This window comes from Chrysochloris asiatica, unplaced genomic scaffold (genome assembly GCF_000296735.1).
Source record: "Chrysochloris asiatica unplaced genomic scaffold, ChrAsi1.0 scaffold00495, whole genome shotgun sequence".
Classification (NCBI taxonomy): Eukaryota; Metazoa; Chordata; class Mammalia; order Afrosoricida; family Chrysochloridae; genus Chrysochloris; species Chrysochloris asiatica.
This window is the reverse complement of record NW_006409013.1, coordinates 493,370-508,023: the sequence shown is the minus strand read 5'-3', so window position 1 is coordinate 508,023 and position 14,654 is coordinate 493,370. Positions and strand designations below refer to the sequence as shown.

At 41.4% G+C, this 14,654-nt stretch overlaps 1 protein-coding gene across 1 annotated transcript in view; it reads right to left on the bottom strand.

The window, feature by feature from the left end:
- Nucleotides 1–14,654, bottom strand: part of ULK2 (unc-51 like autophagy activating kinase 2) — a 179,084-nt gene that overhangs the window by 70,672 nt on the left and 93,758 nt on the right. The window contains exons 16-20 of the mRNA XM_006877430.1: nt 9,686–9,831; nt 4,372–4,452; nt 2,337–2,623; nt 1,763–1,950; nt 370–479 (exon numbers count right to left, since the gene is read on the bottom strand). Coding sequence (XP_006877492.1) covers nt 370–479; nt 1,763–1,950; nt 2,337–2,623; nt 4,372–4,452; nt 9,686–9,831 — 812 coding nt within the window. The remainder of the gene's footprint in view (nt 1–369; nt 480–1,762; nt 1,951–2,336; nt 2,624–4,371; nt 4,453–9,685; nt 9,832–14,654) is intronic.

Here is a 14,654-nt window from a genome sequence, read left to right as displayed (position 1 = left end):
TAACCATGGCAATGAAATGATATACGACAGGATGAATGTAAAGCTAATGTTTTCCCTTGTAAACTACCACATAATTCACAATAAAACTTAAAAAAAAAAAAAAAAAAATTCCCCACCCCTGGTCTAGAAGCTTGGAAATGCAAGGAAATGGATTATTCCCCTAGAACCTCTAAAAGGAATGCAACCCTGCAGACATTTTTATTTTAGTCCAGTAACACTTATTTCAGACTCTGACCTTCAGAACTGTAAATAAAACATTTGTGCTGTTTTAAGCCATGGAACTTTGGGTATTTTATTACAGAAGCAATAAAAAGCTATGAACACATGCTAACAAACTAAGTGGTTACAGAGAAACCAGGTTTTTCTTACCTGTCTCCATTGGTCGTTCTGTATTTAAGCTGTCCGTGCTACCTGGACGCAGCTGGCCACCTAAGAGTGTCTTTACTTGTTGATCTGATAATTTCCCTGTACTGACAGATCTAAAACAAACAGTGATGTTAATAACAGAAAAGCACACTTAAAATGAAATCGTCAAAAACTTCAGTATTTTCTCCGTATATCGTGACGTTATTTATTGGTCCAGTTATGAGGATTTTTGTTTTACGTTGAGGTATAGTCATATTGGAGGCTATAGTCTTTGATGATATTCATCAGTAAGTGCTTCAAGTTCTAGTCACTTTCAGCAAGCAGGGTTCTGTCATCTGGTTATCACAAGTTTTCAATGAGTCTTCCTCCAATCCTCATGCCACACTCTTCTTCACAGATTAAGTATTGTGAAAGGCTACAACCTAGATGCATACCTTTCCTGATAAGTAACATCAGAATAAACAGAGAAAACACTGAAGTTGTCAAAATTCCTTTTACTTGGATTCATATTCACTCTGCATAAAAGCAGCTAGCAAGAAACCAAATGAAGTAACTGAGTTGGGCAAAACTGCTATAAAAGACCTCTTTAAAATGATAAAAAGCAAATATGTCATTTTAAGGAGTAGGGTGCATTTGACCCAAGCCATGGCATTTTCACTTGCCTCATATGCATATGAAAGCTGGGCAATGAATAACGAAGAATTGAAGCATTTGAACTATAGTGTTGGAGAAGAATACTGGATAGACCAGGGATGGTGAGATGGAACAAATCTGTCTTGGAAGAACACTCAGAATGTTCCTTGCAAGCTAGGATGGAGACTTCATCTCCTGTACTTTGGACATGTTATTAGGAGGAACCAGTTTGTGGAAAAGGACATTATGCTTGTTGAGTAGATGGTCAGTGAAAAAAAGGAAGACCCCTCAATGAGATGGACTGATATAATGGCTTCAGCAATGGGCTCACACACAGCGACGGTTGTGAGAAGGGCACAGGACGACAATGTTTTGCTCTGTTGTACACAGGATGGCTGTGAACCAACTCAACCTCGTCTAACAACAACAAACTTAAAAAAAATCCAGGTATTTAAATACAAAGGTTGATTTAAGTCAAGCCACGAAAGGGTTAATGAGAAGCCAAAGAAGAGGGAGCCAAAAAACAGATGCTGAACAATTTAGGATGGAGATAAACTTCAATAAGCAAAATAAACCAAAAGCAGAAACAGAGTATGCACGTTAGAAGCATCTGTGGTTCCCAAAGATTCCAAACGTAAACAGGCCATCTCAGGAACCACATAGGCCACAGCCAGTTAATAATTTGGTCCAGTTGTTTTCATGACAGGAACAGCCACACTATTATAGCTGTCATATTTAAGGCTTGAAAAGAAGATTCTTTTACCTGCCAAACACCGCCTTGTTCTGCTGTTCAGTCCTCGGCTTCTCACCTCTTTGTAGTGAGACACAATGAGAGCATGTCTGGGGGTCATTCCCATCTCTAGATAGACCTTCTGCTGGCCCCTGACGAGTGACCAAGGCTAACAGGTTGGAAGACGCTTGCGTTTTAGGGATTTTGAAAGGAGCTGTGGTCTAAAGAAACATGCAGCAGAGTTAGTAAGATGAATGAAATGTGTAGAACCATCAGCCTACTGGCACCGTAGTCAAGTGCCTCCAACAAGAATCTGGAGACAGTTACACCTGGATTCAAATATTGGTTCTTCTCCTTAGGGCCTGTGTGCAACCTTGGCCAGTGCATTTAAGAGCTCCAAGTCTCAATTTCATAGGGACAATAGTAGTACCTACCATCCAAGCTGTTTTGATAGAATCACGCATATAAAGCACTCAGTAACCAAAGTTGGTTACACTGTGCCTGGCACGTGGCTAGTGTTAATTTAATTACTGCTATTCTTATCATGAATCCTTTCCATAAAGCACTATACTAGTTCATGACCTACAAAAGGGTTCAACCAACACACCTTAGTAGGAGAGCCAATGATTGTTGGTAAAGGAGTTTTAAAGAACCAGTCAGAACTCCGTGGAGAGGATCCCATATGCTTGGTGGGAGAGGCTCCCAGGCTGCCAGGCCGACTGGGCTGAGGGGAGTAGCTGTACCCAGCCCCAGCATGAGAGGGGCACACAGGGTCAGAGTGCTGTTTTCTCAGCTTCTGCTTGTTCTGATAGATGTCGGTGAGGGTGGGGGCGATCTGCAGTCTAGCACCCAGTAAGAGAGACTGTGGTGACTGAGCCTGTGGTACTGGAGAACCTACCAAAAAAATGAATCCAATGTTAACTCAAAGTGAAGAAGCACAGGGCAAAATCTCAAGAATTAAAGACAATGTGAAGAATGAGAATTCTGATACGTGTCTTGGTTATCATCAAGTATTCTAAAAGCTGTTTACTCAGTATGAAACTATTTTCTGTCATCCTCTACAAAACGATGATAAATACATTGTTTTGGTACTCTCAGATGGTAGACTTTTATGATACTAGATAGTGTACAGTAGGATTAGCACCAAAGAGAATAATAGAGTTAATGGGTGACGTTAATAAAAACAACAAACACCTATACTGAACATGATTTCTAATTTATAATAAAATACATATGAAGATATAGCAATGTAATGTATCTCTTTTCTCACATAGTAAGTAAAAGAAAACTTTTAAGCAAACCCAGAAAACCCCCATTCAAATAAACAAAACCAAACTACATAAAATGCAGACGAAAAGGTCAGAGAGATAACATACCTTTCCTGTATTTTATTTTGTCTTAAAATTACAAGCATATAAAATTTTTATCTATTTTATTAGTTCCATTAATGACACATTTGAAATCTGAAGTATCCATGTTCTCTACAAAGAACGGATTAGGTCAAAGGTATTCCTGATTCTTAATCTGTATCAGTCACCTGGGAGAGAGCATCCCATGTCCCAGAACAAAGCTGGTGTTGCCAACATAACCATTCTTTGAAGCTTCCTGAAAGCCAAACTACCAGCAATAATAGGAAGACATGAAAATGTTTTTACTGACTCTTCCAAACGCAGCTTTGCTATTGCTGACTCCTGGTTATTTAATATTTCTGAATTCTGTCCTGCCCTTTATAGAAATACACAAATAAAATGACTAGAAAAATGTAATGACATGCGGAAAAGTTACTTGTTTATTTTAAAGAAAACACAAAATATAAAAGAACTAACCTTAGAAGAGCACGCTTTTCTATATTAAATAGCACAGGGTTCTTTTAATTGGCCTATCCTAAAATGCACATGGATTGCTGGTGTGGCACTGTAGGAAAATCACTGGACAGCTAAGCTTAGGTCAGTGGTTCAAACCCACGATTCACTCCTCGGAAACGTTATACAGGGTCACTATGAGTCGGAACTGACTTGACACCACTAACAACATACAACAGAATTTCACTTACATGTGTTATTTACACATATCTTTTCAGGCACATATATATACACGCTACTGTTGTTGTAAAGTATCATCAAGACAATTCTGATACCAACCCTGTATAAAATTTTCAGTTTTATATCTCTGAGGAGCAGAAATCCATCCTCACCTCTCACGAAGTAGCTGGTGGGCTCAAAACACCAACTTTGTGTTTCTCAATCCAGTGTTTATCCTATGGAGTGGCAGCGCTTATATATATATATATATATATAAAATGTATGTATGTAAAAGCATATATGTCTACATATAATAAAATAAACATTTCTGTTCTATCTGATGCCAACTAACAGCTTTTAATCAAAATGATGAAATCTCATTTTCTAGATTGATGTTCATTATCCGCATGACAATGATCAAAATTAACTTAGCTTATTTAATTTCTAAGACTTATTTTCAATTAGTTGTATAATAAGCTAAAGTATACGTCAACAAGGTTCTAAAAAACAGGAAACAATAGTAAATATTTCGTATTATACTATTCTTTGGGTAAGAGAAGAAAAACATAACTCATTCATTTTAAAATGAGGATTTTTAATACACCAAATACATTGTCCTACCTGTAGAGTTTCTACTCCTGGATTCATGGACCTGAGGCTGCCCACAGCTGCACTGACTAAATTGCTCAGGAATAGTACCAACTATGGAAGATGGAAAATGAAGACCAAATCATTAAAAGTCAATCAAGGATAAAAGCAAATAGCACTTGCAAAAAAGAATAGTATAGAACACTTTACAGAATTTTAATTAGGAAATATTTAGTCCAATAAACACTGAGAATATCAATGTGCTGAGCGTTGGACATATAAGATTAGAAAAATAAAACAAAACAAAAAAGAAAATATATTCTCTCTTGAAACAAGATTATCAGTTAAGAAAGCCATGTAAACCCTAGGTAAAAGACAGGTAAGTTCATAGGGCTTCCTCTAAAGAGATGCACTATTCCCAGTAGAGGTAGAGAGCCCCGATGAACTTAACCCACTGCTGTCATATGCACTATTGTGTTTAACCCTCATAAATCTGAGTGATAAGTAGATGGGCATTTTACGCTCTTTAACCTAGGGTTTAAGGAGCTCTGGTAGCATAGTGGTTATGAATCGGGCTGCGAAACTCAAGGTCAGCAGTTCGAAACTACCAGCTGTTCCGCGGGAGAAAGATGAGGCTTTCTGCTCCCGTAAAGATTTATAGCCTTGGAAACCCTGCACAGGGTTGCTATGAGTTGGAACCGACTCCATGGCACATAACAACAACACAACAACCTAAGGTTTATGACTGGTGAGTTTAGAGTCCAAATCGAATGGAGATACTTTCTATATATGAAATCCATTTTTCCCATGGAGTTCTGGTGTGGTGCTGTAGGATAAGCACTGGACTTCAAGGTCAGTTTGAACCACAAGGTTAGTGGTTCAAACTCACCAGCCACTATTCAGAAACTGTAGACAGGGCAGCTATGATTTGAACCAACTGGAGTGCACTTAGGAACATTTCTAATAAAAGACCTGTTATAGGGGAGAAAAGAAATCCTATTTTCAAACATATATATATGTTGTTGTTAGGTGCCGTCAAGTCACAACCGACTCATAGCTACCTTGTGCACAACAGAATGAACCAAGGCCAGGTCCTGTGCCAACCTCACAATCATTGCTATGCTTGAGTCCACTACTGCTGCCACTGTGCCAATCAACGTCGTTGGGGGCGTTGCTCTTTTTTTTCCAGGTGAGCGATAGGACGCCATGAATTTCCACATTCTGCCTCTAAGTGGTAAGGAGTTCTAATAGTACAGTGGTTACAACTTGGGCTGTTAACCTCAAGGTCAGCTAGTTCGAAACTACCAGCAGTTCTATGGGAGAAAGATGAAGCTTTCTGCTCCCGTAAAGATTTACAGCTTTGGAAACCATGCACACGGTTGCTATGAGTCGCAACTGACTCCACAGTACACCACCACCACCTCCAACTGGTTACCTTTTTATAAAGCACAAAGAACAAAGGAATCTCCCCCTACAATCACAACTGACAGCAGCAATGCATCAAAATACGCATGCTAGGACTTTGGCAGCAGAGAAGGGGCTATTACAGGTAGGAAAACTTACAGACTGTCTCTGAGGCTCTGGGGTGGTGGTGGTGGCTGTGGTATATCACAACCACCAAAGAGCATGCCCAAGAAAGTTCCTGCTGGGACCAGTTGAAACAAATAGCCCAAAACTCACTTTAAAATATACTTCTAATTCTGGCAGTACAGCCCTCAGAGATGCATAAGGTACTCAAGAAAAACTGAACACATAAACTAGCAGAAGACGAACTCAAACTCTGCCTGGCTGGAGTCATTTGCAGGCAAAAGACCTTCAAATGTCATGCTCTACAGCAATCCCCAACATAATTTATACAGTGAATCTCAAGAGGGACTTGCTGTTTCTGTTAAATGCTGTTGAGTTGGTTTCGACTCATAGCAACCCTGTATAGGATTTCCAAGGAGGGGCTGTTGAGTTTGAACCACCAACCTTGCAGTTCAAACTGACCTTGCACTTGAGACCTTACCCTACAGCACACAACAGGACTCCAAGAGGGAATTGGAACTTGATTAATCGAAAAACCACCACCAAAACGGTAATATGGAGAATGTTCACACATTGTGATCATGTAAACTAATGTCACTGAGCAATCTGTACAGAATCTGTTGAGTGGGAACATTTATGGTTTGAATTGTGTCCCCCAGAAATATGTCATAAATCCTAACTTCTATGGCAGTGGTTATAACTCTATTTGGGAATGGATTGTCTTTGTTATACTAAAGGGGCAGGATTAATGTCGAGTGAGTCTTGAGTCAATAGCTTTTGAGATATAAAAAGCCTGCATGGTTTCTCCTTGCCTATATATATATATATATATATATATAGTAAAATGCAAGATGAACAAGGCAGATAGGAGAACAATTAGGCAGGTTTGCTTGGGCTAAGTGGGACAGAGGTAAATAACGATGTATGCACAAACTTGGAATAACAGGGCTCTGGGATACAGGGATTGAGGCATGGCTTGAATGGGCAAAAGATGGAAAATAATGTAAAGATGCTTGGCTGTCCTTTGAATCTTGATTTCTCTGGCATACCATTATAAAATAGACACCTGATGGGGAGAGATAGGAATAGCCAGTAATATCACCATAAAAAGCTTATAAGTCCGTCTTCTGCCTAGAACTGATTGGAATACCTAAAATGGGGCTATAACTTGCTCAGTGAAGGAGGCTTCCTGCGGAGCCTCTGCATAGACCATAGGTGAAATCCTGAACCCCATCCAGAATCTTTTGAGGTGGTAAATTTCCACTTGAAAGGACAAGCAGACCAGCCTGGAGCAGCTAGAAGAACAGAAAAATCTTCTTGAAGGAAAGAACAACAGGAAAAATACAAAACAATAAGGCAGTCCAACTGATTACTACAAGAACAAGCAAGTTGCTCATCCAGGAGACATCAAGGCAAGTAGTTGGGTCCCCTCTGGGCAAACCCCCTTCCAAGACTAAGACTCAAGGGGAATACACGAGCAGACATGTGCTCTGACTGGTGAGCACAATCGTCACTGAGAAGGGGAAGTGAGGGAAAAACAGCAATGAAGCTGCGAGCTAAATCCTACCACGTTCAATAGACTCCTGTGAACCCAAGTGGAGACCTGGCTGGCCAGCAATATAGCAAGACCTGGGGACTCTTGGGCCAAGAGTCAGTGACATAGCTACAGAGGAGTAGAGTGGAGAGCGAAGCGTCCAGCTGATAAGAAGAGAGGGCATATGCACAAGAACATCCACACTTAAAGATAATACCCACTTGACCTGGCTTCAGTGACTGGATGATCAGAGCTCAACTAGAAGAAGAAAGAAGAGAAAAAGAAGAGTAATCTGATGAACCTGACCTACACCTATGGATGCAGTAGCTCAAAAGAGGGAACAAATCTTTACAATGAGGATCATTCCCACCCCCTGGGTACACAGGGTTGACAGGGATGGGCAACTTGGACATGGCTACCCAAAACGGGGGGCAGGGGACTACAAAGGCAAGAAGTGACTGACTTACAGGCTTTCAAGAGGGAGCCTAGATCCAGAGGGCACGGAGGAAGGTAGAATCTCCAATGGGCAGTATCAAATCTGTCTGGGTGGGGCTGATGAAAGGAGATGCAGATAGGACTCTTGTGATACAATAGTGAATAACTGTATCAGGACTGACTGTGAGGGTTGGAAATGTAAAAGTACACATTTTGTAGCAAAAGAAGGGGAGTTGTTGACTTTGCAGTCCAGAAACAGAGGTCCCTGGGACCATTCAAGGGAGAAAAGCGGAGTGCAGGATCCTACCCAGAAAAAAAAAAACAACAAACGCCAGAGATGGAGGCAGAGACGATGATGTAGAGAGATGGAGCAGTTAGGGACTCTAGACCCAGAGAGGGAGAGGGGCTGCATGCTGACAACAGAGGGGCAGGCTTGCGGGGTAAACCCTTTGGTTGTTTGATGATATATGGAGGGGATTGTAACCAGGACAATGAAACGATTATACGATAGGATGAATGTAAAGCTAATGTTCTCCCATGTAAACTATCACATAATTCACAATAAAACATTTTTTTAAAAAAAGAGAGAGATGAAAAAATGAAAACAAACATTTGGACATGTTTCCTGGAATGTTCACCAAGAATGTGACTACACAACCTTTGTTAAAGAGAATAAGTCTGTCTTTGAGAGGTCTAACCAACTGCCGCAGGAGAAAACTCATAAGCTTAGACTTCAGGGGACAGAGAACAGAATGAAAGAACACTGGATGTCTCTTGGAATTTTACCAGCAGGAAACCGACCTAAGGAGCTATATCTGTTGTCCTTCAAGAAAAAAAAGGGCCATCCCTGGAGCAGGAATTTATGTACATACAGACAGACATAGAACACTATGGAGTTCTGGTAGCGTAGTGGTTACAAGGTCAGCAGTTCCAGGGGAGAAAGATGAGGCTTTCTGCTCCCATGAAGATTTACAGCCTCTGAGACCCTATTCACGGTCGGTATGAATCAAAACCGACTCTACAGCACACTGCCAGCACAACCCTATATAATATATAAAATGGGACTGCCAGTGTGGCACTGTAAGATAGGCACTCAACCTCAAGGTCAGTTTGAATTTTAAGGCCAGTGGTTCAAACTCACAAGCTGCTCCTCAGAAACCCTATATAAGGTCACTGAGCCAACCAAATCAAGGGCACTCATCAGCATGTGTGTATAATACCCTATACAGGGTTTCTATGAGCGAGAATCAACTCAAGGGAAGCAGTTTTTGTGTAAGGGTGAAATGTTACGGAATGAACTGTGTCCCTTCAAAATATGTGCTATGAATCTTAACCTCTATGCCTACAGTTAATCCCCTTTAGAAATAGGTTGTTTAGTTATGTTAATGAGACAAGACTGGTGTAGGGTGTATCTTCGCTCAATCTTTTTGATATAAGAGATTAAAGCATCAGAGACAAAGCAAATTAGAAGCCAAGACACATAGAGATATCCAGTGAACCTGGAGACACAAGCTGAAGACACTGGAACGGTCCTCAAAAGGTGACCGAGAAAACCTTTCCCTGTCTCTGAATTCAGAATTCTAGCCTCCTAAACTGTTACAGAATCAGATTTTGTATGTTAAAGCCAACTGCTTTTGGCATTTCTACTATAGCAGCACTAGAAAGGTAAGATAGGAACCTAAACTGCTATATAAACCGTTAACAAAAATATAATATTATTTAAAATAATTGGGACTTGTGGGTGGGTGTCAAAAAGCTAAAAATCACTTCAGTCATGAGCCACTGTTCCTAGAGGAGTGTGTCATGACAGTAGTTCAAAAGCAGCAAACTACTGCTATAAACTCTCCTTACCCAAAGGGGAAGGTGAATAAGGCCGAGAAGACCCAGTGGAGAGCCTTCGTCCAACTGTTTGTACTGTGTCGGCTGGCACCGGGGAGCAGGATCCCAGACGGAGGAAGCCCATTGGACTGGTATTAGACCTTCGTACAACTGCAGATCTGAAAAGAAAAACAGAATCACCTACTATAAGGGAACCACTTACTAAATCAGCATGCTAAAATATGACCTCTTATCATTTCTAACCCATCATTCAAATGTAAAATGAGACCTAATTCAGGAGCTCTGAAGGGGTCATGGGTTAAGTTCAAGCACACCTGTGAGTCGGAATGCACTTCATGGTACTTAATAAGCCTGTGATTATGGATTCTTCTTTGAAGTGAGGTTGCTATGAGGCAGTATTAAAGTAGGACTGCTCGGGTAGCATAGTATGTTATGAGTTGAGCTGCTAACTGCAAAGACAGATGAGGCTTTCTGTTCCTGTAACAATTTACAGTCTTTGAAGCTCGATATAGGGTTTCTATGAGTCAGAACCGAGTCCACTACACACAACCACTACCACCAATGATTAAGGCAAGACTCCTGCGATATGCAGATGATACAACCTTGCGCACTGAAAGTGAAGAACACTTCAAATATTTACTGATGAAGATCAAAGACCACACCCTTTGGTATGGATTGCATCTCAATGTAAAGAAAAGAAATATCCTCACCACTGGAGCACTAACCAACAATTTTACCAACAGAGAAAATATTGAAGTTGTCAAGGACATCATTCTTCTTGGATCAACTATCAACACTCATGGAAGCAGCAGTCAAGAAATCAAACGACATATTGCATCAGGCAAATCTGCTGCACAAGACCTTTTTAAAGTGTTGAAGAGCAAAGATGTCAGCTTGAAGACAAAGGTGCACCTGACCCAAACTATGGTATTTTCAGAAATATCATATGCCTGCAAACTCTGGACAGTGAATAAGGAAGACCGAAGAAGAATTGATGCTTTTGAGTTAGTGTTGAAGGAGAATACTGAAAGTGCCATGGGCTGCCAAAAGAACCAATAGATCTGTGTTGGAAGAAGTGCAGCCAGAGTACTCCTTGGAGACCAGGATGGCCAAACTTGGTCTCTCATACTTCGGACATATTGTCAGTCGCTGGAGAAGGATACCATGTTGGTAAGGTGGAGGGTCAGAGAAAAAGAGGAAGACCCCTAGCGAGATGGACTGGCAAAGTGGCAGCATCAATGGGCTCAAGCGTGGCAACAATTGTGAGGTTGGCCCAGGATTGAACACTGTTTCGCTCTGTTGTCCACAGGGACACTAAGAGTTGGTACTGACTCAACAGTACCTAAAAACAACAACATAAGTTCATCCCACACACTCTGGGCTTCCCCCCCGACCTCTTCACGTCCCGCCCCGTGGCAGCCCCCTCTGCCCACTGTAGCACCAGAAGAGCAATGCTCAAGGCTGTAAGTCCCTGTCCCTCCCCTCACAGACGGTGGAAGCATCATGGGATATAGTGATGTCCGTGTAAAACCTCTCTCCAAATCAATGGGTGACTTCTGTATGAAAGCTTAAAATCCTGAGCATGTTGTGTGTGTAAATAAAGCAGTCAGCAAGTGAAGCCTTAATCCATTTTAAAGTCTTGAATTTTAAAAGCTGCCTTTTGTAACAGGCTGACCTAACCACATATCCTAAAGAAGACATTCCTTTTCTCTGAGGACTGTCAGGTTTAGGGCATCAGTTTGTTTCCAGAGTCTTTGCACTAAGATCAGGCAGCTATGCAAGATGTGACAGCATGTATCCAAAGGGTCTTGATGCACAGCAATACTGGTAAATCTTTTTGATGTTGCTAGGTATTGTCTGATTGGTTCCCACTCATAGCGACACTATGTACAAAGAATGAAACACTATTTGCTCCTGCGCAAACCTCACAATTGTTAGTTACAGTCCATTGTTGCTGTCACTGTAACAGTCTCTTTCTCACTGACCTCCACTTTGCTAAGCATGATGTCCTTCTCCAGGGACTGGTCCTACCTGATGACATGTCCAAAGTACGAGAGATCAACTCTGGCCATCCTGGCTTCTAAGGAGCATTCTGCCCGTACTTCCTCCAAGACGGATTTGTTTGTTCTTCTAACAGTCCATAGTACTTTAAATATTCTTCTCCAACTCCGCAATTCAAATGCATCGAATCTTCCTGGTCTCTCTTACTCATTGTCCAAATTTCATGTGAATATGAGGAAATTGAAAATACCATGGCTTGGGTCCCTTGTGGTACAATGGTGTATAATTGTTAACAGGACTGACTGTGAGGGTTGGAAATGTAAAGGTAGACATTCTGTAGCAAAATGACAGGAGTGATTGACTATGCAGTCCACGAGCAGAGGTCCCTGGAACCATCAAGGGAGAAGAGCAGAGTGTGAGATACTACCCAGAGAAACAGTGATGCCAGAGATGGAGGCAGAGATGATGACATGGAGAGATGGAGCAGCTGGGGACTTTAGACCCAGAGAGGGAGAGGGGCTGTGTGCTGATGACCAGGGGGCAGGCTTGCAGGGTATATACTCTTGGGTTGGTTGATGATGCATAGAGGGGTTTGTAACCATGGCAATGAAATGATACACAATAGGATGAATGTAAAGCTAATGTTCTTCCATGTAAACAATCACATAATTCACAATAAAACATTAAAAAAAATAAAAATACCATGGCTTGGTCAGGCTCAACACAGTCCTCAAAGTGACATTTTTGCAGCAGATTTGCCTAAAGAAAACAGGTAAATCTGTTGCAAAAATAATGTCTTTGGGATGGCAGCTAGGGTAGAGATCCAGTGAGGTTCACCGTCAGCAATACCACAGAATACCAGGGGCAAAGCAGATTCACGGAAGAGCTCCAAAAACTCGGAACCACATAGGTAGGAATATTTTTAAAGTTTGAAGGCTTATAAGATAGTGGAACTTCTAGTGAAAGTAAGAAATCATGTACTTTTGAATCTGCCGGGATCAGTAGTTCGGAGCGCACAACTTGGGCAAGACCAAACAGGATGACCAAGTGGGGGACCAGATACATCATGGGAAATGTCATGGGACCCTCGGAGCAAAGGTGGGCAATACACTTTGTCGGTTTTGCTTTGTTCTGATTTTCTTTTTTTTTTTTGGCATCTGTTCATTGCCCGCCCCCCCTGCACTGTTTGCGAGCCTCCGTTCTGGTGACTAGAGGGGGTGCCTGAGTCAGAGGATACCCCACACCCTCACCACGGTGGGTTCTTCTGCCACGCATGCACACAGATACTCTCAGCACAAAAGGCACCCCTAAACTGCTTTTTATTTGTTGTTGTTGTTGTTTTTTCAGGAAAAGACAAGAATAAGGGGTGTGGAGAGGGAAAGAGAGTTTTAAAACAATACAGGCCAAAATTAAATGAAATCCTAAGGTATAGCATAACAACCAACAGTGGCATCTTGAAATCAGACAACTTTGAAGGCAAGAAACTGAAAGAGGACATAAAAGTCATACAGTCATACTCATATTGTTGTTGTTGTTGTTGTTAAGTGCCGTCGAGTCAGTTCCGACCCATAGCGACCCTGTACACTTAGGCTACAGATTTTTTTCCCCATCTCTCCCGCCTCTCCCTTTTCTGCGATTATAGACTACAGTATCCAATCTAGTTTTGTTGTTGTTTTGGTATTTTTTTTGTTTGATTGGCTTTTTTGCTGTTGCTGTTTTATGCTCCCCCTTAAAACTTTGTGGGATTCTTTCTCTCCCTATAATTAATTACTCAAGAAGAGACAGCAACTGCTGCCATATAGTAAAGCTACAATCATACTCTTTAAAACATCAAAATCCAGGCAAGAACGCATACTAACTGCCATACACCAGGGAGGCAGACAACATATCTGTCAAAGCTACTCTGAGTTAAGCAATAAGAAGAGTAAAAAGGAAAGCCCACATACTGATCACATCTACCTGGAGGCAATCAGAAACCATAAAAAATACCAAAACACAGACTCAATTAAGTTTAAGGCCACCGATAAACACTAAACATGTACAAGAAGCAAAAGCAGATGACCATATCAGCACATGTCCAGAAAAAAAGATAAAATGTCTGAGACAAATGACCTACAGGTAGACCTGAACTCCATTCTGGAAGGAGAGCAGGTCTTGGAAATGCCTGAGAAGGAATTCAGAAAAATGATTATAAAATGTTTCAAAACACGTTACAATGGAGTTGAGAAAAATAAGGAAGAAGTCAGGAAAGCACTACAGGAACAGTCAAATAGAATAGACACAACATTTGAAATAATTCAGATCCTACAGAAAGAGGTCCAAACGATCAATAATACAATATCAGAAATAGACAATAAACTGAAAGGACAAAGGAGTAGAACTGAAGAGATGGAAGGAAGAACCAGTGAGCTGGAAGGCAAATCTCTCAAGACCACTAAGACAGAAGAGCAAAAAGAAAAAAAGTGAAAAGATGAACACTCAAGAAGCTCAACGAACCCCAGGAAGCACAGACCCCAAAAGAAAATCACTGAGACATACCATAATCAAGGTCTCCAAATTCAAAGATTAAGGAGACACTCCTGAAAGCAGTTAATGAAGACAGAAGTGTTACATACAAAAGCAAGCAAATCAGGAAAGGAACAAACAAGATGGCGGATCGGGTGGACGTATAGCAGAGAGCTCCAACAACAACAACACAAAATACCCGACCAAGCAGGCTCAGGGGATAGTCCCAGAACTCTGAACCACATATAAAGGAATACTTAGAAGGTTGGAAGGCTCACAGCTGCGGGAATTAGTGGCAGAAGCAAGAAATCTATTGCTTTCTAGTCCAGGCAATCAGCGGCTCCAGGAGCCACCATCTTGGGTGAGACCACGTGGGGGAAGGATCAGAGCGGCCACAGACACCTGGCAGAACCGCTGAGATAAAGGTGTGGACATTCTTCTCTTTTGGTAGCTGTTCATTGGTCCCTTGCTGTCT